A 25,531-nucleotide genomic window follows, 5' to 3' on the forward strand; every position below is an offset into this window, starting at 1 on the left:
TTGTTTTCAAGACTCTTAGTATACTTAAGACTCTATGATATAGTCAAGCAGACTCATAGCAGAAAGGGTAACGCCCATTTAACAAGGTTTATCAGATTTCACCGGAATTATAGCACTGACAACTCTATGATTGCAAATGTTCCTTTGTTAGCCCCCCTTTAGGAGGTAAACAGTCAGAAAAAGGATGCAAGGAAACCAGGGTTCTGAAATCAGAAAAAAAGTGCAATTCGATGATACCAAGGTCGAATTTGGAGCTACGCTTAAAAGCTCTGTGAAGTGTTATTGACTAGAAGTGTAATCCAAACCCTTAGTTTATCCAATTCATGTACAACTGGAAAACCAATGCACGGATCTTTTAATGTCATGTGCTGATACCTCTACCGTTTAAGCGTGTCACTTGTTGGTTCTAAAGCTTGAGTGAATGGTAATGAAGGGTTAATGATGGTAGTGGGAGCAATTCGTTATTCGGAAATTAATGACTACTCAGAAAGTCTTCTCCTTCTTTGCAATCTCCTTGCTGTACACTCCTTACTGTACGCTCCTTACTGTACACTACAAAGAGGTAAAAATTATGTTCATAACAATCTGATCAGTTGTGCGAAACCGTCTGTGATAGAGATGCTTTGAGGAAGTGAACATCTCTTTATTTAGCTTTTTTATACCAAAGTGGTGTATGACTTCTTGTGCAGTTTGGGTAACAAAAGCGTTTAAGAATTGTCTTTCGATCTGATCATCGACAGAACATTATGCAAGCTCTCCGCGCAACCTTATGATAAAAAACTAAGGTCTTAAACAACTCAAATATTCCTCCATTTCGAACAAAAACCAAGCGAGGTCAATTGCTGGAGCATCCTTGCTGACCGACTATTCCGAACCTGCAATCTTTTAACTCAGCGTCTCCTTCTTTAGAGTTTGTAACTGATCGAATTTGGAACAGATGATCCATGAGACATACACCTGTTGTTTTTCATTAAATCATTTACATAACCTGTTCCCAGATTAAATAGCGCTTAGAATCACGTTTGAACAACGATTGCCTGAGCCAAGGACAAGGCCCATTTTAATTTTAGTCGCTTTCCACGGTGCTTAACAACAAGGATTGAATTGCATAAACAGGCATCTAAAGCAGACCAGTGGTCAACTCGATGAGAGATGCATCTCAAATTGTTTATCTGACGTCGAAGACAAACAAGACAGCTATCTAAACAAACTTTTAATTTTTGAAGAAATTATCTCTTCTCACGCCACACCGTAATTAGGCGAGATGCGGTATCCGTAAGGACACTGAAGGGAAAACCACATAATTCGTTAATCTAACTGAATTAAGATCTTGAAATTGTTGATTTACAGTCTACGGTCAGCATTTTTCATTAAGTGGCTGTTCTGGAAGGAAGATATTTATTTACAAAGTCAACAATTCTCACAGGTGGGAGCTCAATTCCTCAACAAAGAAACTCCTGTATGAAATTAACTAGTACCTGAAATTTTCAACTTGATCCACTTGTTTCGGAGACACACGGTAAAAAGTAACTGGTATCACGAGGTGCTAAGGTGAAATGGAAATGAAAGAAAACAGCAAGGAAACGGAGAAGTTAGAGAGAAGTGCAGACTTTCTCAACTCTCCAGACACCAAACCAGACATCCAACCGGGTGAAGACAAACTAGCCTCGTCATTTGCAACTTTCTGGAACATTTGCAACACAATTCAAGGTTTACCGATATTGGTCATACCTTATGCCGTTCGGAATGGTGGCTACTTGGCCATCCTTACTCTTTTGCTTGTCGCGGCTGCTTCTAATTACACTGGAAAAACAATTGTTCGTTGCCTCTATGAAATAGATCCAAAGAGCGGTAAACGAAAAAGGGTCCGCAATTCCTACGCAGATATCGGCGACGCTTTTCTGCCAAACTTAGGAGGCCATATTGTCCTTGCTACTCAGTTTATAGAGCTGTTGTTTGTAGCTTCAGTTTATCCTTTATTAGTAGGAAGATTACTGGCAAAATCGTTTCCTCACGTTGCTGTTCCTTGCTGGCTCTGGACACTCTTTGGCGGAATACTTTTTGTTCCAAATATTTTTCTTAAAAACCTTTCTCAAGTGGCGTGGACCAGCATCTTGACAGTTCTTTCCGCCAAAATTATCTTCATTACAGTGTTTGCTTACAGCTTATCCTGGTTCCACAGGTGGGAGCTCAGTTCTTTGAGACATTTTAATGCCAGTACATTTCCATCAGCGTTAGGAATACTTGTAGCAAGTTATCTATCACAGCCCTTTGTGTCACTCATCGAAGGCAGCATGCGCTACAAAGACAAATTCAACTTTTTGATGAACCTTGCGTACGGAATAATGACATTGCTCAACGTGATCATTGGAGTAGTCGCTTACATCTCATTTCATCCCAACACGGCTGAAGTCATAACAAACAACCTACCAGAAGGCTCATTCCGTCGAGCAGTGAATGTTATGGCGGCTGTGTTGTCTTTTACATCCTATACATTACCGATGTTCACTATATTTAACATTGTTGAAAACTCCAACTTTCCATGTTTACCAGAGGATCTCGCTAGATCCATCTTAAAACCATCCGTTATCTTCCTTCGTTTATCAATGGTATCTACAAGTATCATTTTCGCTGCTACTTTTCCCGCCTACACCTATCTATTAGCATTTGTCGGCAGTATCGCTGGTATCAGTTTGGAGTTCATATTCCCACCTTTGATTCATCTAAAGTTGTACTGCCATGACATGACATGGTGTAACATTATAGTTGACACAGTTGTTCTTGTTGTGGGGATTTCTGTTTCAGTGACCGGAGCGTTCTTTTCTGGGCGTTCAATGATCAGTACTTACAGTCAACCGATAATCCATTACTGCTCGTAACGCTCAGGTGCTCGACTCGCGGAGACCCAGAATAAGTTGATATCAATAACAGTAAGATACTTAGCGAAAAACATATGAAAGAGGCACTAAAAAAAACAATGTGATCTTCTCTTATGAAGCCAAAAAAAGCTTTCAACTAATATGTTTGTGTCCTTTTCTAGTTCTGTAGTTTTGTAATTAAATAGTTAGTTACACTTGTACCTGCGACCTATTTTGGGGATTATTTAACTATGCAGAAAAAGAATTTTTGTTAGCCAAATTTTACTGATTAAGTACAATTCTAAGGATGTAAGGAAAAGAGTTTTAAAAATATGCATATAAGGATGTGGAAAAAGAGGGTAGGTTTCTTTGGTCCGTGTGAGTATCGAACTCACGACCTTGGCTTTATCAGCACCACGCTCTGCCGACTGAGCTAACGGACCTAACTACTGGTTTTGTAAGTTAAAAGGAGCGAGAAAAGGGAAAGGAAAAACCCTAATCCAAGAATGCGACTGGCCAGCTATCGTTATAGTGTCTGAGGTACATCATTTTATCGTTGTTCGATCGATGGCCGTCAATGAAGGAAAAACCGCGCACAAAGAGAGATGTTAAAGCATCTTTAAACTGGTCAATCAGTCTCCACTTTTCTATTTATATAATTACTTTGTGGTCATGTTCACTGATTTTTTCCTAAACTAACAGTTGAAAATATTTTGATATCTAATTTTAATAGTTAATATTTATAAAATGAATGGCTAACCTCTTTGATAAATCATTGATTCTTGTCAGTGACCACGCCACGCAACGTTATTCACGCCGTTCGACTAAGTCATGCGAAAAGTTGACATCTTGTCGAGCGTGTTAAAAGCTGTCGTGAGTTTCTATAGTAAAAAAAGACACATTGTAAAGCTTTCGAGCAATTCAAGACAAGAATTTCTGTTGGGGAAAAGCATTGGAGGTCTACAGCAACAAATAATTGGTTTCCTAGGGATCAATGACTTGTCTGCCAAATTTGGGCTCGACTCATACGAGCTCCAGCTCTACCAACTTGTAAAATTTGTAAACCACCATGCCGTTTCACACTTTAAATATGATGCCTTCAGCGTCCTGTAATGTGCTAAAGATAACGGTGGCATCCAGAAGGAGTACCCTAGGGGTATGACAAAGTGCCCTGGCTCCTAATACCCAGTGCCCCAGTCTATTATGCATTTCCTGTCTGTCCATTTTATTGAACCTCTGCCTTCTTAGACAATTTCCGAAGAAAGGGAGGTTGTCATGAAAGAGTGGATAGAGAGCAACCGACGGGTGAGACAGATGACTGTTCGAGCAGAAATCACAAAGGACACAGCAGGTGCACTCCCCAGCTATTTAGGCAGAACCCAAACCTCTAGCAGTGTGGACATTTTCTTTTTCATGATGACTGCAATGGAGACGATATATCTCTTAATTCTATACCCGTGAGAGATTTGCTTCGTCCAACTATAACTTTTTATTAAAGACACAAGCATACCACAGTTCCATACCAGCGTTGGATTTAATGCAACACATGAGTACGAAAGTTACTCAAAAAGTGAATTCATGGAACATGAAGATGAAGATGAAGACTCATTCCTTTACAAGATCTGGACGGCAAATTAAAGCTTCAGAAAAAGTTTATCTTTGAATTTATCTCACTGCTCCGTGCCACAGCGTTTATAAAGCGTTTGAGATATTCCTGAATTGTAGTTAAACATGGACTTATACCATCATCAAGTGCTGGAGGACATTACGCACCATACGACAATTTCCTGTACCTACCATAATGAATCAGATCAGATGGAATCACTACGTCAGCAATAAAGTCGTTTTTGGACTAGTCTTTGTGGAATTAATTGGAAAAGGAAAGTAAATTGATTCGACTTCGGAGGTTTGGCCATGTCATAAGGATGGGCTACAACAACTCAGGGAAGGCACTAATGCTGAGTAAAACGTCAACGAACTGCCGCGATATGAAGGCACTCTCGAATATAGTGTTATTGATCGCCAAATGTAACAGCTGTAGCATGCAGATGACCGCTCTGACGAATCTAGGTTGGGGAGTAAGGTCTAAAAAATTCTATTGATGTGGTTTGCACGTGTAACAGAAGGAAGTAAGGATTCGTTTGAAGTTAGTCATAAATTATTGTTAGAGGTCTAACAATGAGGGAGTACGCCTCACTCTACTCCGTCAATGGGAGACTGACAAACCCTCTAAATGGTAGATATCGAACAATGAAAAATCTTAATATTAACTTAAACTCATCGAAGAACTCTCCTGATCACCTTCAGACCTAAAATTCAACCGTCAGCCGTCAAAGATCCAAATATTTAACCGTCAGCCGTCAAAATCGGAAAAAGGTAACCATAAAGAAAAACATATCGTAGGCTCCAATATAAGCTGGAACTACGAAACTCTCTTTTCATAAGCATAAACTAGTGGTGACTAACTGTAATATCCCAAAAGCTATCAGACTATTACAAAAAAAAAAAAAACATACGAATCTCCAAGTGGAGAATCCGGGTATCGATCCCGGTACCTCCCGCATGCGAAGCGGGCGCTCTACCATTTGAGCTAATTCCCCGTCTTACATACACCACGTTTTTCAAGTGTATCAAAAGATATTTCATGGGTTCTATACCAGTCCTTGATACTTTTATGCTTTGTGAACAACAACGTCATTGTTTTGTACCCAATAATTGATCTTGTAGTCCAGTCTCCGGGTGAGAGTAGTCCTGAGAATGGCTGTGGTTGGCTAGTAGTAACTGATGTTTCGTCAACCTTAGCGGAAGTCATCGTCAGAGTGAAAAGCTGTTGTCAGTTGAGTGTTTTAAGTCCGATGTCCGACACATGTCGACACACAGTTTAATAAAGAATTCCAGACTGCCCGTTTAGCCGTGAAAGGACCTCGATATGAACAACAATTCAATTAGAGCCGAAAACCGACCCATACTGACAGATTACTCGGCGAGTAAGCCCACAACCCACGAGACGGTGTGTAACTAGTTTACAGCACGACCAACGAAAGCAATTACTTTGACCGCGTCATTTCCAAGAAAAACTACAACGATGACTTCATTCCCCAAACCACCTAACGACCCATTGAAACAAACGATAGCGCGACGCTCACGACTACAGTGACTATACTGTACTTTACAAGGGCATGTCTGAAACATATCGCGGATCCTACAACTTTATGATACCTGCGTCTCCCATTCACAGATCACCAAGTCATTTCATTTACTAAATAACGTCAAAGACAAGGACAAACTGATCAACAAACAAGAGGAAGTTTATAAGACCAATTTCTCCGACTATAGAACTTCTTATATTAGAGAGAATGGTACGAATCTGAACGCAAGACTGAACAGAAACGATCGACGAAAAAGGGTGCATGATGTTAAGGATAAGTTGAGAAAACGGACACCACCCCTCCTACCCATATAAACGTATTTGTCACGAGTTGCCATGGCAAAAAGAATAAAAAACGTACGAAGTTCGTTTTGGTCCGCCATATTGTTTGTATGTTTGCTTTCAATGTAAATGATTTCGACCTCTCCTTCCACGGCCGGTAACAATGACGCCATCAATCACATCGTTGAACATCATTCAATCACGCGATGCTTAGCCTACATTACTAACTACTTTCAACGACTGGCGCTGGAAAGCGGGTTCTCTCATTATAACTTAGCACAGACTCACCTAAACAGACGTCATCAAGTACCGACACTACACAAACTACGTATTCACGACATTTACATGACCAACTTATGCTACTAGAGTTTTTCCGCCCACTGATGACAAAAAGGAAACACCTCTTCACTCAAGTCTGTTCCGATTTGACTTTTATTAAGGTTTTTGGAGCTTCAGTAACTATTACAGACAACGGTCCTTCCTATAGGACTACTCTGACCTTAGACGATCATAAGTAATGATAAAAAACTACTGCTGTAAAGTTTAAACATGCAGTAATCAGAGATACTGCTGCTGACAGAAACCGCTCCCCTGTTTACATCTGATGTTCCTGGAAACTGTTTTAATTTTGGCTATTTAATGGCGAGTGAATCTATTGATGAGGAATACTGAGGAATAATTGTGACAAAATTGAACTTTCGGTAAATATAATTGTTGTGATTACTAGGTTCTTTTGTGGTGTTATTCTAGAGATGAATAACAGATTTACCAATGATGATTAACGATTTAAGCTTTATCATGTACGACACGGAAAACTTTGCTTCCTAAATGTATTCTTGTTTGTTCACCTCGTCCCTTCCGGCACAATCTCAACGGTTATTTAAAACTGCACTTTCGCTGTTCTTCTAAAACTTTTACCTGCTTGTATTACATTGAATCTACTCTGTCTGTCTGTTAATCGGCCTTTATCGTTTTCACCCGCTTCAATTTTCAAAAAGCAACAAGAACTGCCGCGGTACTTGCCTGACATTTTATGCTCTTCGAAGAGCATAATTTGAAGGGCATAATTTTTCATTATAATTTGCATAATCCATAATCGGCCCTTGGGCATTACCGCTGTTTATTATATGGCTGTGTCTCACAAGGACTGGGAACTACCGAATTCACGAATTTGATTGGCTGAAATCAATATTAAAAGCGGTCTAGATTTTCCCATCTAGACCGGCATCTAGACCGGTCTAGAAAAAAAGGTACAAAGAATATAAGAAATTGGCATATAAGACACAGCCATATAATAAACATCTTATTAACCGAGCTAGGTCGGTCTGCATGAGAGAATCTTGACCTCGGTCGCTGGCACAGACCTCACTGCGTTCGGTCTGTACTAGCGACCTCGGTCAAGATTCTCCCATACATACCTCCCGCTCGGTTAATAAGAACTAATTAATGCCCTGCTCTGATATCGCTCTTTACCAATCAGAGCGCGCGTCACATCGGCCACAAGCTAAGCTCATATGATAGATACGCGTTATTAACTGAGCGGGAGATCAAGATGGCTGGATATTGGCTAATATCCAGCCATCTTGACCGAACAAGCTTGGTTAATGAAGGATTTATATATTGCAAAAAGTTTTCGCTTTATCACTTATTAAGAATGACTTGTTTAGTTCGAGGGCCGGGAAAGAATGCCAACTGTCTTTGTAGCAAAACAAACTCACGAGATTCGTTTCTGTTTTCTTTATTTTGACATATCTTTTGCAGCTATTTGCGTTTCCATCGTCGACATTGTCCGGGAACTACAAAAGTAGTTCTAATTCAATTTTTTTTTCATACGCGGGATCAATGTGGGCAACCCCGAGTGGGCACGATGGGCCTATCTTGCCCTTCTTTAGCGGCTCACGAAGTAAACAAGTCGTCCTTGATTCTCAATAAAGCGAAATATTTTTGCAATATAATAAATCCTTTATTAACCAAGCTTGTTCGGTCAAGATGACTGGATATTAACCGAGTTCTTTTTCGCATTTTTATGGACCTCTATTTCGTCTCGGTCCATAAAATTGCAAAAAAAAAAAAAAACCTAACATGGCTAATATCCAGCCATATTGACTTCACGCTTGGTTAATAACACATCTATACTACATTTGCAACATAATCATGAATATCCTAGCGAAACTCCCAATGAGGAGTTTTATGATAAAAGCTATTGACGGTTTTTGGAACACTTTACACGATCTAAACGTTTTTTCAGTTGTGATCCTTTCGAACCGCGGAAATGGCTCAAATGTTCAAAGACAAGTCATCGAATGAATGAATGAATGAATGAATGAATAACTTTATTTAAAGAGGGAGACGCAATAACCTTTTATAGTTTTCTAACTTACGACCCCAAAAAGTTAATTTAGAAGACAAAATAAACAAATAAATGCATAATATATACATATACATAACTGCATAGATATGTACATATATATATATATATAAAGATAGAAAATCTGTGTTTTTGATTTTTCCGTGTTACAGTGCTCGATACATAAAAGTAGAGCGGAATATATGTTGAGTTAGAAAAATGCAAAGACTACGCTAAAATCGCCTGATGAGTGATCTATCACGAAACAGACTTGTAGGGATGAAAGCGTATTCTTTGTATTTTTCTATCTCAACATATATATATATATATATAAATTCTGTATACGAGGGAAGCCCTGACCCTGTACACCCCAAGTAATCATACTTCAATAAAATGAATGTTTGAAGCACTGAGCGGGATTTGAACCCACGTCCCCCTGTTACTAGTCAGGTGTGATGACCACTACACTATCAGGACAACCACGCTGGCAACACGGCAATCGAAGATGTGATTTACGTGATCGGAGACGTGGTCTACCGGGAAACTTAATTTTCAAGGTGATAGGATAGGTGAAGCCTATAGCCCCGGTTGGGTTTCATATGAAGAGAAACGATTTAACTATTAACAATTAACAGTTACTGTAATAAAATTATAAATCTATAAATTGACTAAAGAGATTGATAAAAAGATAGCGAGCTACTTTAAGTATTGAGTTAGATAATCCAACTGATGATTTCAAATTGTCGGTTTTATGGGCGAAAATCCATGAGAATGACGATAAACTTAACATTCTAGGTAATGTGGAGACAAGTTTACTATTTTAAAGATTCTTTAGATCTAAAACTTTTGTTAACAAGGGGATAAAATAGAGATTCTAAGGGACTCCATTGAGCTAACCGCCTCCCGGTCAGCTCAATGGATAGAGCGCTGGACTGATGTGCGGGAGGTCGAGGGTTCGAGCCCCGGCCGGACCAACACTCAAGGTCTTAAAATAATTGAGAAGAATATGCTGCCTTTCTGTAACATCAAGAAATGGTTAGATATTCTAGTCTTCTCAGACAGGGACGAATAAATGGAGGTCCCGTCTCCTGCAGGGTTAGGGGTAGGAGACGTCAATTTCCCACGCACGAGATTACTGTGTAATGGATATCCTCCCTTGGGGTGGGATGGGTGGGTTGTTGTCTTGCGTTTCATAGATGAGCCTCTGGCTCGGGAAATATGGGTAACCATGCCCCACGTAAAGACATTAAACTTTGATTACTGATTACTGATTCCCTTTTCTCAAGCTCCCATTCGTTCATAGTGATACTAAAGTAACTACTATACGAATCATTTGAAATTTAGGTTGCGTTCCTTTTGGTAAACCTAAATCCGTATTTTGCCATCAAAACATTGGATGAGTAGTTTTAACTAGAGAGTACTGAGTATACTTGACTGTAATATTAAACAAATGAAAATGAGACGATCGTGTAAGCAATTAATTATCGAGTGAAACAAAAGTAAAGTTGGAGAAAAACTCAGTGCCGATAACCCCAAAAAATTCTGTGGGGTTATAGGCACTTTAACTCTCCGCTTATTACTACTACGGTTCAATAGAGGGAGAAGGGTTAATTGATTACTTAAAAATGTTTAACTAACTTTTCTGTGAATACAAAACGTTTTAATTTATAAAACAGCGGTGTGTTGAAAAAAAATGACAAGGGCAATTTCTTGGTCCTCAGAAGCTAAGAGACCGCACCATGATCTGATGTTTCACAGTTCGTTGAGCCGGTACTAGTAGAGCACCAGCAGATTAATATTATAACAAATGATAATGAACCAATCACTAAACAGAAATGACCGTATAGAAAATAATAATCCACTACTGACCGAGAAAATAATACCGGTTTAAAGTCTGTGTCATTACTCTTAGTTTAAACTGCCATCTATGATAGAATGATAAAGAGAGATTTTCTCAAAGAAGGAACAAAACCATAGCAAAGTAGAGAAAACTCGAGTCATATGGCTTTAAGTACGGTTAGAGGTGGTTCACAATGGATGGTTTCTGTTTTCTGGCTCCGGTGAGACCTTTATATTCGAGTTAGTGTTTTTAACGTTTTTCTTTGACTTGGGCCTTCTTACGAATAGATGAGTTTTTTTCAAGCCCTTGACGACACTGATGGAGAATGAAAAAGGTTAAGATATTAAAAACAAGTGCATTATCATCAGCACACTGTTGAAGCCGCTGCTATTTTTCATATACCTCAATATGAATGATATTAGGAATGTATTCAGTGCACGGCCCACGCGCCCAAAAAAGTCATCGCTGCAATCCTTTTTTATTGAACCTTATTCTCGTCAAAGGCTTCAAAAAATCTTAACGATAGCTCATAGTAGGCCTTGCTGCGAGTTTTAGTGTCATGCAAAATAACACAGCTGATACTTTCCTCTTACCTGTTAGCCGACTAGCACAAAGGATTCAGCTATCATCAGTGATCAAGGATTTTCAGTTGCCAGTTTCCTTATTGAAATGCCACAACCAGCCGATAAAGATAAACAAGAGGTGATTGCAAACCAGTTCGTAATAAGACCTACGTTAAAGAAAAAGTTAAAAACACTAACTCGAATATGATGGTCTGACCGGAGCCAGAAAACAGAAACCGTCCATCGGCATTGTGAACAACATCTAAACGTACTTTTAAGTATGTTTATAAGCCACATGAGGTTGTGGTAACAATCTTACTCAAGTCTTCTTAACTTTGATAGAGTTTTCTTCCCGCTTTGAGAAAACTGCCTTTTTTAATTTTATCATATATGGCAGCTCAACCTAGAAATTAAGGAAATAAAAGGGAATATTACAACACCTGCGACGGGACCCGAACCCGCAGTCTTCGACTATGCTCCTTTCACAGGCGTTGGCCGGTGTAAGAGGAGGCCGACGCGTTATCCATTACGCTACAAAGGCCGCTTTGAAATGAAATCATCTTTATTAGGGCTTCAAGAAGGCTTTTCAGTCCTAATTTACACAAATGTATTGGTTATTGTCTACAATAGGAAAACTACCTATCAATCCCAATTTACAAATGAATATTAAATATTATCTACAACAATCGTCGCACAATGATACAATTAACTATTTGAAAAATACAGTCGGAAAAGATAATCTTTCAATTTCCTCTTAAACATCGCTAGGTTATTACAATCAGTGGTATCAGTCGGCAATGAGTTCCACATAGTTACTGATCGGTACAGAAAAGATCGCTGCCCATCAGCAGATTTGTATCCCGGAATATCTAATTTGTTCTTATTTCTAGTATATCGATCGTGTACAGCACTGAGCCCTAGTGACAAAGCGGGAACAGAGATATCTAGGCGCTAGTCCATTTACACATTTAAGAGGCTGTCCGCCTAAGAACGGATAAGGCAAATTTCGGACCTTCACCGATTTCCCTGATTTTTACTGTAAAAGTCGAGACTTCTATCCCATGAACAAATATTGCGTTTATTTTGAACCAGTCTGGTTTTTTCACTTTTTACGAGATATTTTTCAAGGTGACCTCAAAGGCACCCAGTTTCCCCCCCGACCTCCATAATTTAGCTACTAAAGTCGATCGCTGCTGTAGCCGTATTTTCAACTCTACCAAGCTTTCAATTTTATATGTCTAAGATCAACCTTTTTCCATTATGTTAACGGTAAAATAATCACACTGTATATTTTTCACTGAGTTACAAATTTTTCAAAATACTTACCTCGAGCACTGAAATTTGTGATGCGTGAGGTACGTGTGGTTGAAAGCTATTTTCTCTTATGTGGGACCTAATCTAGAGTCAAATCTATTACAGCCTATAAGCACTTACACCTAATAAGTAAATTATGGAATAGAACTTTTGGGCACGCTTCATGGCGCGCCGCAGAGAGCTTTGCGAATTTAACAACTATTCACCATTTTGATCGGAACCAAAGATAAGACGATCCGCACATGAATCCGATTTCTAAGCCCTAACGGCCTAAAAATGCTTGAAGATAAAGTACCAACTCCTTAATGAAGTATCGAAATCGATAAAAAAATTGTTTTGTCCGTCTTACATGGCATGGAGGAAATGTTTCAGAAAAATCTTTCTCTGTAGTCATATGCAAATTAGCTGCATGCGTTCCATGTTTTTCGACACACGCGTCCAAAATAGTTTCCGTAGCAATATTTGACCATGCAAACAATAGTTTCTATAGAACTGGAAACGTTAATGTTGTTTCCCTTTTGGACTTGAGAAACTTACTTAATGTTCAAGAGCGCTAGCCTTTGTTTTCAGTTATCAACGACGTGCCAACGGAACTTGTTGTTGAAGAAGTTGTTCATTTCACTCGTGTATATTATTGTGGCCAATTTGCCAGATTTGACCAATTCTTCCAGCTATTTGCTAAAGTTTTTCTTTTAAGTGGTTAGCAAGTTATTCATCATCATTTGTAGAATGGCATCACAGTTGGTTTGACAGCCTAATGGTTGGAGTGCGGAACCGGCGGTGTTGCAAAAGTCAAAGGTTCGAAACACATTCAAGCATGAATTTTTCAGGTTTATTTTCGCAAATTAAAAGTTTCGTCTATAATTGCGATGAACTTCTTCTCGTTCCACAGTTCCTATACACTGTAATCATATATTCATCATTTCAAAACGGTATTTGTTGAAGAGGTGAATTTTACATGTTTACTTTTTCAACTTGACTGAGTCAGTTACGCCTGGTCACGCAACATCTAGTTTCAGAGGTTTGTCTTATAGTCGAACCAAACGCGAATCCCGAAGATATGCAATATGATTGCGCCATCGAGAGTAGGAGAATGCTACCGGGAGAAATTGAAAAATAATACAAATGATTCAAACTGGCATTTTAATAAACTCCTGCAAAATTCACATATTAATTTCTCGAAATTAAGAAAATCACAAACCTATATTTACGCATAAATGCCACTAACATCTCCCACGGTCAGGATAGTATTTTTTCCTTTCTTTTTTCTCTTTTAATTCTTTGCGAGTTAAAAACATCGCCACAAACTTAATAACGACAAATTTTGAGAGATTTTCGCGAATTCTCTCAGAAGTGAGTACGTTAATTCGCTGAGTACAACTGTTTATCAGGTTACTTTGAGGCTGTGCCTATTGTTCTGAAACAAACTCTCCACAGGCACCATCATTTGTCTTCCTGGGCTATGCAGCTTCTGATATAGTTTAATTAAAGCATTGGCATTCCTGTATAAATGACATCAGTTGGTCAATAAGGTCTTTTTTCCTGTCTCTTGATTTAAATGGTATTTCATAAAACGACAAGATTTCTTTGAGCATTGCTACATTAAAAAGACTAAGCTTATTCTCCTTTGCGCACTCGCACAGATTAAAGGCATCATAGGACAGAGGGTGCTGCGGCTTTAGTTAATTAAGGATGTGTTCCATCAGCCGTTGTCGTTCAGCTTCTTCTTCCTCTAGGGACAGTTCCTTCGGATTTTGCTCGATTTCTGAGGGTGTTCGTTGCCTTTTTCTGTTTGCTGTATGGCGAGAGAAAAACCCCTGCACTTGGCTCTTGGTAAGCCACTCGTCTCGGTCAAACAACCTATTGTTCTGCTCGTCTCTAGCCTTTCGCATATAATTTGAAACTTGCTGAGGGTCAGCTTTTAGCCCTGATTGTTCGCCTAGATCAAACTTTGCTGTTAGATAATTCCTAACTTTGCCATCGAATCTAGTGGATCCTGCTCGTGGCTTGGGTAGGGCCCCAGCCCATACTGACAGTGTTTACTGGGGGCATTGAATCACATACAATCTGGTGGGTACTAGTTTCGCACTGTGGTTCGTCAGTGATGCTGACTGACGTAGTAATCCTCTCCGCCCAATCTCTACGGAGTTTTTCATATACTGCTTCTGACAGCCTTTCATCCTTCACACAATAGTCCCCTACGTTCAAATGTAACTCAAGCTCTGAAAACGTTTGGAAACTCTTCACGCATCCAGGCTCCGAACATTCAAACATGTCCATCTTTGAATCGTCCAAATCATCGTCTTCATTTGAACCCTCTGTTCCAGGAACTGTGTATTCATACACGCATGCATTGTGAAAAGGGAAGAACTCCTTACTTACAACGAGAGCGGTGTCCCCTCGGTCATTTGAAACTAGCTGGTCGTAAGAAATCTCCTTGCCACGTCCTATTCCGTACGACCCCCACGCACGTATACTTTTTTCCCCAAACTGGATGTTGTGTAGCTTGCTAAAACTATCTATCTTGTTCACTTCTAAGGTTCTCTTAGACTCTTCAACTTCGCATACGCAGGCGGATGTACCTTTCACTGGTCTCTCAGAGAGCGCCTTTCTCATGTCTCCCGCTGTTAGAATGTCGTGTCCTTCGTTGCAGAAACGTCGGATGCATGTTTGCATTGGGTACAGGATACCATCACACACATCCTTGCCATACTGTGGCTCTGAAAAGTCATACAGAAAGACTTCAATACCTGCCGCTGACCGATGCCTCTTGCTGCGGCAATGAGATAATTATTATGATAACAGCCAGCTTCATCGGACCTTAGGTAAACTTGAGTGATGTGGGGCCTCTTGGTTTTAATTTCTTTTAGTGTACTCTCTATGATGGAAAACACGGCGAACCAATCCTGCTGACATGTGTCAAACAGATGGGCATAGGACTGCAGTTCTAGTTTTCCTTTGTGGTTTGGATCACTTTTGATCACTGTCAGGATATGCCAACTCATTCCTCTCTTGCCGAACCAATCGGACTGCTTCTCACGAAATCTAAGCTGGATAAATTTCATTGCCCAGTCCATTATGACTAATGCACAGTCTTGACTGGTGCTTATCATCTTCAGCTGATCTTGCGTTGCTGCTTCCTGGTTTATGGAGCGAACAATGTGAGCCTTCCACTGCAAAATGTCGGTTTTTGCTAGCTTGAAGTCATAGAGGAGATCATCTCGTTGCTCGCTGCTGTAAGGTCACCAAGACGGTCCTCGAATTTTGTCTTCGACTTCATCAAGGACATTTCGCAGATTTTTACACTCCTTACAGTTTTCTGTGTGTTGGTGGGAACAATTTTCCTGGAAGTCGAGATCTTGTTCATCCCTAAGAGCAAGCTTACGGCAATGATCAGGACATACTGACTCCTCTGGATTGCAATGAACGCGAAAATCAGTCTTCAAGTAGCGTTTTGCTTTCTTCAGCCTTTCTTTGACTTCAGCGCCCCATTGCCTTTTCATTCCCCCTTTCTCTAAGTCTTCGACTATCATTTTAATTTTATGGAAGCCAGCTGAACCATCAGCAGCAGTGTTGTCGAGGCCTTCCAATGACTTTCTCTGTGAGGCTTCTCTGACTTGAAGAGTCTTGAATAAAGTGGAGCGACCTAGAGGTTCAAACGTCTCCTCCTGACAGAATTGCATGCACTGGCTAATCATTGCAGAGCGTGTCACTGTACGCACGACGTTCGGTATCTCAATGGTGTAACCACTGTCTAACTGCAGCGACCTAGTTCCGTAACATACGTCCTGGTAAAAATATGGACGATTAATGAACTCGATAAAATGGTCCACTTTACTCATATCAATGCGCACACGATGATGTTTTTTCTTCTCAGGCACTCTTCCAGGACCTATTGTTATTGCATGACACCGCGCTCTTTGTATCTGACGAGTTGACAACTTATCGTATGGTGAGTGAAGTTTCTTTAACGTGCTAATCGAATACTTATAGGCATAAAGGCTTAGAATTTGCGTTTTGGTGCCTTTGGCTTCAGCATTCCTGTAAGCGGTCATCAAAGCTTTCAGCAGGTCATCGGCTACTACTTTATCATTCTTTTCTTCACCTGGAGATACCAAGGCATGAGAAAGCCGCTTGCCGTCGTTTGGGGCTATCACATCGCATACCAGCGTGCAGTCTTCAGCTGCTTTGTGGATGCAGTATTGTCGTTGTGCTGCAGTGCTTTCATCCCATAAGTCCAGTTGTGAAGTTAGTGGTAGTCGCGTGCAAGTAATATTGCTGGCAATATTGTCCATCGCTGTGTTGTAAGTGCTGAGAATTTCTGTGTCGGTGCTCTGAAGAGAGGTTGCTTGAGCACTCCCTGGACCCCAGCCGCGACTAAAGCAACGCTTTGGAGTGAGAAAATGAAGGAATGGAGTGGTCTCCATTTCGGCTGAATGTGCTTGTATAGCAGCTTTCGCATCCGATCTGGCTGGTCTGAGAGATAAGACAGTCTCACTAACAACGGAAAAGTTAAACGGGCATTTCTGAACATGCTTTATCCGCTATAATGCCTCTTTTTACTGAAAGATTCAGTAAAACGGAAAGGCATATATAGGGGTTAATTTGCGAAAAAAAAGGGTTTCATCTTTTATCCAGCAGTTTTGTTTTCACAGTTTATTCCACAGCTACTAACACATTATTTTTCTGAGTTCCTTGCCTAGTTGATGTGGCATGCACAAGCTAAATACATAGTGAGAAAAGTACGGAATCTCAGGAACAATAAATAGATCCAACAAACCTTTCAGAAACTGCTCCCTCTTGGTCTTGTGAACCTTCGGCAGAACCCCGCCATCTTAAACTCAACAATCGTTCAGCATGCTTCTTCCGGCAAGTGGTGCAGACAGCTATAGATTAGTGCAAACGATTAATAACTCACGATCGTAATGTATATTACAAGCCTGACCAGCTGACGTCCTTGTGTATGTGTTTAAAGGAAGAGTATTCTTGAGCGGTAAGGTGCGTCGACGCGAGGGGAATGGGAAGAAATTTACACACCCGATCCACCGCTCCAGAATATTGCCGCTCACTAAGCTGCCAGCTACGCAGGCCAGTATAAAAAAAAAAAGCGAAAACAAATAACAAAAACAAAAAACAAAAAACAAAAAAAAAAAGAAACAAAAAAACAAAAATAAAACAAAAAACAAAAAGAAACAAAAAACAAAAAGAAAAGAAAAGAAAGAAAACCAAAAATATTTAGAAAAAGGAAGAAATTTATTCGGCAGTTTAGTATGAGCTACGGGAACGTTGAAATGTGAGCAACAATAACAGAGACTTTTAGGAGTAGTGTATAGTAAGGGTAGACTTGTAGGAGTGCAGGGCTGGAAAATAGATCTAGCGAACCACAAGTTAAGGCTTATGGTACTTACGTGATCCAACAGCAGCGATTACGCCAATTATAAGTTTAACTTGGTCGGCCATTTGGAAGTTTACAACGGGGCTGCCCGACACACTTTTAGTTTTCCCGTTGTGGGCAGGGTATTGGCAGGATCTTAGACCCCTCCAGAATCTTCCTATTGAGTTTCGGTGCCTCGGGCAGATTGTCATACCCGCGAGTTGACTCCTCGACAAATGTTGTATTCCCGTTCTTGCCATGATTAGCTCGGCTTCCGTAATAGCGCTGCACTCGGATAAGTGGCAGCTAACTAAATGGGCGGATATATCTGCATTGCAGTCGGAGAGCAAAACGTGCTTCGTTTCTTCCCTACTAGCCCCACACGGAGTCTGTGCTATTTCGTAAAGAGAACTATTTAAGGGTTCGGCAGACATCTTTCCGATAAACAAACACTACAGCATGAATGCTTCCGCAGCTAAGTTAGTTAATGTTACGTGACAACTGGTGTAGATCTCAACGGATTTTAATTGATTTACAGCGAAGTAAACAAAGTTTCGAAGAAGGGAAAAATAATCTGGCATAGGATATAGGAGGCTGTTAGGAAAACGAGCTCTCTTGGTCTTGCCGGAAAAAAAAAACATCTCTTGCTACTGAAGAGATGTTAAGGAAATATTACTGGTAAGATCTTCGATGTCAACTTCTCTGTGGTTGATGATAAAACAAACACAAACACAGCTGTTTTACTTAATCAGTGCTTCGTGGGAGATGAAAATGGCCATAAACTCAAAAAATACCTTGCCTTAGAAGTGTGGAATAATATGCTCTTCAGTTAAAAGAGACAGCTCTTTGTGTTTAAGAACATTGTAGAAAAAAATTTTTATGGACACAATTTCAAATGACGCTAATTTGCATAATTTAGTATCTGTAAACACAGATCTTTCCTCTTTAGAACACCAATGTTTTCAGCTTAACGGCGAAAAAGTCGCATGACATGTATTTTTCAATATAAAAGTCCGCTCTTCAGTTTTATTTTATGATTTGTAACAAGTTCTCAGATCCCAAATTTACCTGTTGGTCGGATCGCGTTATCTCTGATTTCGATCAAAATGGCGAATATTTGTGAAATTTGCAAAGCTTTGTGCGGCGCGCCATGAAGAGTGCCCAAAAGTTCTCTTCCATAATTTACTTACTAGGTGTAAGTGCTTATAGGCTGTAATAGATTTGACTCTAGATCAGGTCCCACATAAGAGAAAATAGCTTTCAACCACATGTACCTCACGCATCACAAATTTCAGTGCTCGAGGTAAGTATTTTGAAAAATTTGTAACTCAGTGATAAATATCTACAGTGTAATCATTTGACCGTTAACGTAGTGGCAGAGGGTTGATCTTAGACATATAAAATAGAAAGCTCGTTAGAATCGAAAATACGGCTACAGCAGCGATCGACTTTTTTATCTAAATTATGGAGGTCTGGGAGGGGGACAATGGGTGCCTTTGAGGTCACCTTGAAAAATATCTCGTAAAAAGTGAAAAAACCAGACTGGTTCAAAATAAACGCAATATTTGTTCATGGGATAGAAGTATCGACTTTCACAGTAAAAATCAGGGAAATCGGTGAAGGTCCGAAATTTGCCTCATCCGTTCTTAGGTGAACAGCCTCTTAAATGTGAGAATGCCAACAGTATATTTCGACAAACTACTAACAGGAAGCCAATTTAAATCCCTCAGGATAGGTGTTTTGTGTTCGAATTTTCTCACGCCTGTGACAACTCTTGCAGCAAAATTCTGGACACTTTGTAGTTTGGAGACGTTCTTCTCTGAGGTACTGGACCATACAGGAGAGCAATTAAACAATCAACTAAATACCAAAGCGTGGATAACATTCTCCAAAACTTTGAGTCAAAAAGATGTTTAATTCTGTTAATCTGGCATAGGCTAGCAAAACAAGATGAGACAGTGTTCGTAATATGTTCCTCAAAGCTTAGCGTTGCATCCATTTCTATGCCGAGATCCGTCGCTGCGTTGGATGGAGTAACTTCTTTGCCTAGTAAAGTGACATGAAAATCTTTGGGAAGTCTTTGCAGCATCTGGCGATTTCCCATCACTAAGAGTTTAGTCTTATCAGGGTTGATGAGGAGACCACTATAACAGCACCACTAGCGATCTTAGCCAGGTCTTCGTTTATCAGCTGCACCACTGCGGTAGCATCTTTGACAGGAAACGACAAGTACAGCTTTGAATCTTCAACAAATTATTCGAATGAGCCACTTTCCGGGATGGTAAGTAAATCATTTATGTATAGGTTAAAGAGGGCCGACCCCAGTAGTCGAGCCTCGGTGGAACTCCATGAGTGATCGGGCGGAGCTTCGAGGTCTCAGAACCAATCCTGACGTACTGTTGGCGCCCGGTTAGATAACTTCTAAGCCATTCTAATGAAGTACGACCAATTCCAAGAGCCTGTAGTTTGGAGAGAAGTCTGCGGTGGTCAATACTGTCAAAGGCTTTTGACAAATCCAGTAATACCATAGGGGTCAATTTCTTCTAATCTAGTACCTTATCCGTCATCATAACGTTTAGCACTATTTCTTCCTGTATGTATCCTTTTCCCGCCTCTCATAACTTAGTCTTCACTCCATGTAAATCACGGTATAACTCCCAATCCAAAGGCATACCAGTGCGACGAGCATTTCTTAATAAGCCATCTCTGCTACGTATAAGCTCTTTTATTTCTGTGTCGACCAAAGGGCAGCAACGAGGTCTGATCCTCACAGTTTTAATAGGGGCGTGACTTTCAAGCACATTAAGAAAATTTGTGTTGAATCGAAGTGATCAAACATTTCACTCACTCACGTCATCAAGGGCGGTCTCATGCCATGACACTTGTTCGAGATCCTCGACAAATTTATCACGATCATAATTCTTGTAGGATATTATATTCACAGAGCCAGATGGATACTTAGGCAACTTGAATTTCAAAGAAGTATACAATAGAAAGTGATCGCTGATGTGAGATACGACCACTCCACTATCTTCTACTATATTGTTGCTGGGGGTCATGATCACATCAATAAGAGCTGACGAATTTTCAGTCACCCGTGTCGGCTCTTTAATCAACTGAGTTAAATTAACACTGTTGCACGAATCAAGGAGGGCATTAGCTTCAGGAGAGCGTGGTTTCAACATGTCGCAATTTAAGTCATCAGCAACAAGTATATCTTTCTCAAAGGTAAGCGGTTGAGTATATTTGTCCATAAAGTTGTTGACAAAACAAGGTAAAGGACAATAATCAGGTCTATACGCCACACAAAGTAACATTGACCCCAGTTTCTTTAGTTGAATCTGCATCAATAAATGATGAAATGCTGACTCCGAAATCTGACATGTCCTTTAACCGTTTAACTTTGAGCGATGAGCGAGTATATGCGCACTATTCGCCTCCACTCTTTCCTAGTGGGTCCAATCTAGTTAATTTACATCCGTCAAGTTCAACTTCGGCGTTCGCCAGAGTCGAGTTGAGCCAGGACTCTGAAACAGCCGAGACATCATAATCCTTCTCCCACATTAACTCCCGCACTTTTAGCAAATGGCTTCTTGTTTTCAATGATCTTACATTAAGATGTGCAATTTTAAGTTTAGACTTCGGGATAGAAGTTTTGTTGTGATGTTCTGTTGTTGTTGTCGCGGTCATGGCTCTAAAGGTCTCAATGTGATTATTTAATAAGTTCGAACGATTCAATCCTTTTTAACTTGAATTTAGAAAATTATATTCACGTCAGAGGAGGATTATTATTTTCTAAACAGTAATTTCTGTTTAGTGATTGGTTCGTTATCATTTGTTATTAGTTTAACCTGCTGGTGCTGCAATAGTACCGGCTGAACAAACTGCCGTTATAAAACATTGGATCACGGTGCGGTTTCTTGGGTTCTGAAATGAAATTCCTTTTGTCATTTTATTTCGACACACCGCTGCTTATCATATATTTTTGCAAATTGAAACGTTTCGTATTTACAGCAGAAATAGTTAAAAACCTTTTTGAAATAACTAATTAACCCTTCTCCTTCTAATAAACCATAATAGAAATTAGTTAATTCAACATCAGGGGAGAGTGAAAGCTGAGTTTTTCTCCAACTTTTCTTATGTTACAGTCGATAATACGCTTACACGGTCTTTCATTTTCATTTGTTTGATATTTTTTAATATTTTAGTCAAGTATACTTATGGAATTAACTACTGTGGAATTTTTTATCTCCAAATCCGGATTTAGATAGATTAAAAGAAACGCAGCCTAAATTTCAAATGATTCGAATAGTAGTTACATTAGCATCACTGAGAACGGATGAGGGCGTGAGGGAAGGAATTCGAAATCCCTCAAAATCTCTATTGTACCCGCTTGCTAATTGTATTGTATTGTATTGTAATCTTTATTTAGACACGATCAATTCATCAGCCTATAAAAATACATATCACATACGCTAAGATATTTAAAATTAAAACTACATACTATAACACTAAAGCTGTTTTCCGTGAATGCCGTGCGTTAGACTTTAAAAATGTCATTGATCTTACGTTTAAATAACCCCAGAGACTCTGTGTTCCTTATATCGCGTGGTAAACTGTTCCATAATGTGGCGCCATTGCAGCTAAAGCTTTTTCTGTAATAATTAGTGCGCGGTAGTGGAACATTAAGCTTATTTTCAGAGTCCCTGAGGTCATAAGCAGAGTCACGCCACGTAAACTTTGAATACAGATACCTTGGAGCTAGCCCGTGCAGACATCTAAACATCATGGTGGCTTTATGGATTTCCTGCTGGCGTGCAAGATTTTTCCACCCTAAAAACTCGAGTAGCTCAGTTGCATCAGCATCATAGTTAGAGAATGTCAACACACGGGCTGCTCTATTCTGCAATTTCTGCAGTTTGTCTCGTAGCGTTTTCCCACAGCTACCCCAAACAATGTCACAGTAATCAAAGTGAGGTTTTACTAAAGCTTGGTAGATGAGATGTAAGGTTGATGCTGGGATCAGGTGCCTAATTCGCTTTAGGGCCCCGATACCAGAGGCGATCTTTTTCGTTAGTTTTTCGATGTGACTATGCCAATCGAGTTTATCGTCTATTATTACACCAAGCGATTTTGTAGCTGAAACCTGGCTCACTTGAGTATTGTTCATTCTAATTGTTGGAGAAGCTGTGAGAGTATTGTCTCTGCCTCGACCCTATTAGCATGAATTCGGTTTTAGTCATGTTCAACGTGAGTTTGTTCGCTTGTAGCCAGTTGAAGACGTTTTCTAGGTCTTCATTTAGACAAAACTGAACGTTCTCAAGATTGCTTCCCGCATATGTGAGGTGCGTGTCATCGGCATACATTCTCGGTTTACAATTTGATAAGCAATTTGGAAGATCTAACAAACGTTTTAGAACTGGAAGAATCTTTAGAATAGTTAACTAGTCTCCACATTTCCAAAATGTTCAGTTTATCGTCATTTTCACTGATTTTGGCCTATAGAACCAACAATTTGCAATCATTTGAATATGTGAATCAACAATTAAAATGGTTGGCAACCACGATAACTTGCCTTTGTGCATTTGTGCTATTCTCACCGTTCGAAAAGATCCCAACTGAGAACACATTTAGATCTTATTCAGTGTCCGAAACAACGTTAATAGCTTTTATCATAAAACTCCTCATTGGGAGTTTCCGCCAGCATCTTCATGAGTCCGTCGAGATCAACGACGTTTTTTGTTTTTATCCAGCATCTGAGACTTAAAAGTTATGTTTTGGTGTAGCCTGACAACTCCATCAACTCCATCAGTCGGCAAAGTGAAGTGCGGATAAAGCCAAGGTTGTGATTCGACCCTCATGCAGACTAACAAGGGAGATGTTTTTCTTCCATAAAATGAATATGCTATGGATACAGCTTCAGTAGACGGTAGTTTTCCGTGGGCTAGCGCTTGAAGTGTTTTCTAAGAAATCGAGTGGCTGAACTCTTTCGATAATTAGTTCTTGAGCTGGGAAAAGTCGCCGTTCGTAAGCTTGTGATAGATTTGGAATGACGTGACCTGTATGTTGATTTTACAATTTTCAACGAGGTTTTGGCATGCAATTAACTTTGGCAGAGATTCAGGCGCAGATGGCCTTTGGTAAGCTGAAGCATTTTGAATAGCCAGCTGTTAAAACTCGCGTAGGTGTGTGTTAAAACGAAACAATAGCACAAACAATAACTCTTGTGCAGCCTTTGTTTTGCCATCTCTACACTGACTAGTCAGTGAGCTAGGGAAATATTTCTTGAGGAGGAGGGTACACAAAATGTCGACCAATAAAGATCAAATAGTGTACGCGCGCTTCGCCGCTAATGTTACAGATCTACAGTTTTTATTGTTACTGCAAGTAGCTTCCTATAGAAGTCCTGTAGGAAGGACTGTTGTCGTTTATAGTAAATGACCCTTCGACAACCTTAACAAAAGTAAAATAAACAGACTCGAGTGGAGAGTTGTTTTCTTGTTATCGAAGGCTGAAAGACTCTGATAACATAAATTGGTTGTGATAGTCTTTGTTGTCTAAATGTCGTGAAAACGTAGTGTGTGTGGTACTTGATGACGTCTGTTTAGGCGAGTCTCTGCTAAGCTAGGGAACCAGCCTTCCAGGTTTTTTCCAGCCATTGAAAGTAGTTAGTACTGTAGGCTGAGAATTGGGTGAGTCGCTGATCAGTCAGCAATATGATTGTTGAAATCATGCGCCACTTATCGTTGATGGTTTCTTTTCGGTCAGTCTTGGGTTCAGATTCACACCATTCTCTCTGATGCAGGAGTTCTGCAGTCGGAGTAATCGATCTTGTAAATTTCTCGTTATCTTTGAACAGTTTCTCCTTGTCTTTGAAGTTAGTTGGTAAATTTAATGATATGGTGATCTATGTGTGGAATCCATGATATTTTTCAGACATGCTCTTGTGTACAGTATATAGTCACTGAAGTCGCAAGCGTCGTGCTATCGTTTGTTTCAGTAGTTGCAGTGGGTCGTTAGGTGTTATGGCGAATGAAGTCACCGTTGCAGTTATTATTTGGAGACAGTCGAAGTAATTGTTTTAGTCGAACAGGCGAACAGGCTGCCGGTCGTGCTGGAAAGTAGTTGCATGCTTCCCACGGGTTGTAGGAGGACTCGCAGGGTCGGTTTCCGGCTGTAAATTGTGTTTCATAGTAAACTCTCATCACAGCAAAAGGGGCAATCTGGAATTCTCTGTAAACCTTTGTGTCAACATAAATCGGACTTACAACACTCAACTGACAACAACAACTCTGACGATGACTTCCGCTAAGGTTGACGAAACGTCTGTTACTACTAACCAACCACAGCCATTCTCAGGACTACTCTCATCCAGATACTGGACTGCTCCCACCCGAAAGACAGGACTACAAGATCAAATGTTGCTCAGGGTACAAAACTATAACGTTATGGATGACAAAGGTAAAAAAAATTTCAATAACACACATACATACGTTTATTGCAACTCCCAAGCTGGGTTTTTCAGTTACAAAGCCTACATTAAATTATTGTAATATTATTATATTGACCTCAAATATATGTATAAGTAAATCTAAAGCTAATACAATATAAATACAAAAGGCCAGTAAACGTTAAAAACACTAGTGAACTAATACAAAAATTAGACAAGAATAGAAGATTGAAACGATTCATCTATGCGCAACATTTCCACTAAGGAGCGCATTCAGTAGGCGGAGCTTAAAGGCGTTTACATTCTCAGCTGCTTTTAAGTCTTTTGGGAGGTTATTCCACAATTTGCATCCGCG

General features: G+C 39.9%; 2 protein-coding genes and 2 non-coding genes across 4 annotated transcripts; 1 reads left to right on the plus strand and 3 right to left on the minus strand.

Moving 5' to 3' along the window:
* The first annotated feature begins 1,017 nt into the window (after window positions 1–1,017).
* On the plus strand, window positions 1,018–5,762 carry LOC111334899 (vesicular inhibitory amino acid transporter-like). The gene has a single exon (XM_022940718.2). The coding sequence runs from the start codon at window positions 1,557–1,559 to the stop codon at window positions 2,877–2,879; it is 1,323 nt and encodes a 440-aa protein (XP_022796453.2). The 5' UTR covers window positions 1,018–1,556; the 3' UTR covers window positions 2,880–5,762.
* Trnai-gau (transfer RNA isoleucine (anticodon GAU)) lies at window positions 3,229–3,301 on the minus strand. Its single transcript has one exon. It is a non-coding gene; the product is annotated as a tRNA-Ile (tRNA).
* Trnaa-cgc (transfer RNA alanine (anticodon CGC)) lies at window positions 5,386–5,458 on the minus strand. The gene has a single exon. It is a non-coding gene; the product is annotated as a tRNA-Ala (tRNA).
* Window positions 5,763–15,594: 9,832 nt separating the features above from the next.
* Window positions 15,595–16,779, minus strand: LOC148723473 (uncharacterized). Its single transcript, XM_088734443.1, has one exon. The coding sequence runs from the start codon at window positions 16,777–16,779 to the stop codon at window positions 15,595–15,597; it is 1,185 nt and encodes a 394-aa protein (XP_088590569.1).
* Between the last annotated feature and the right edge of the window lie 8,752 nt (window positions 16,780–25,531).

The sequence above is a fragment of the Stylophora pistillata genome, chromosome 9 (assembly GCF_964205215.1).
Source record: "Stylophora pistillata chromosome 9, jaStyPist1.2, whole genome shotgun sequence".
Lineage (NCBI taxonomy): Eukaryota > Metazoa > Cnidaria > Anthozoa > Scleractinia > Pocilloporidae > Stylophora > Stylophora pistillata.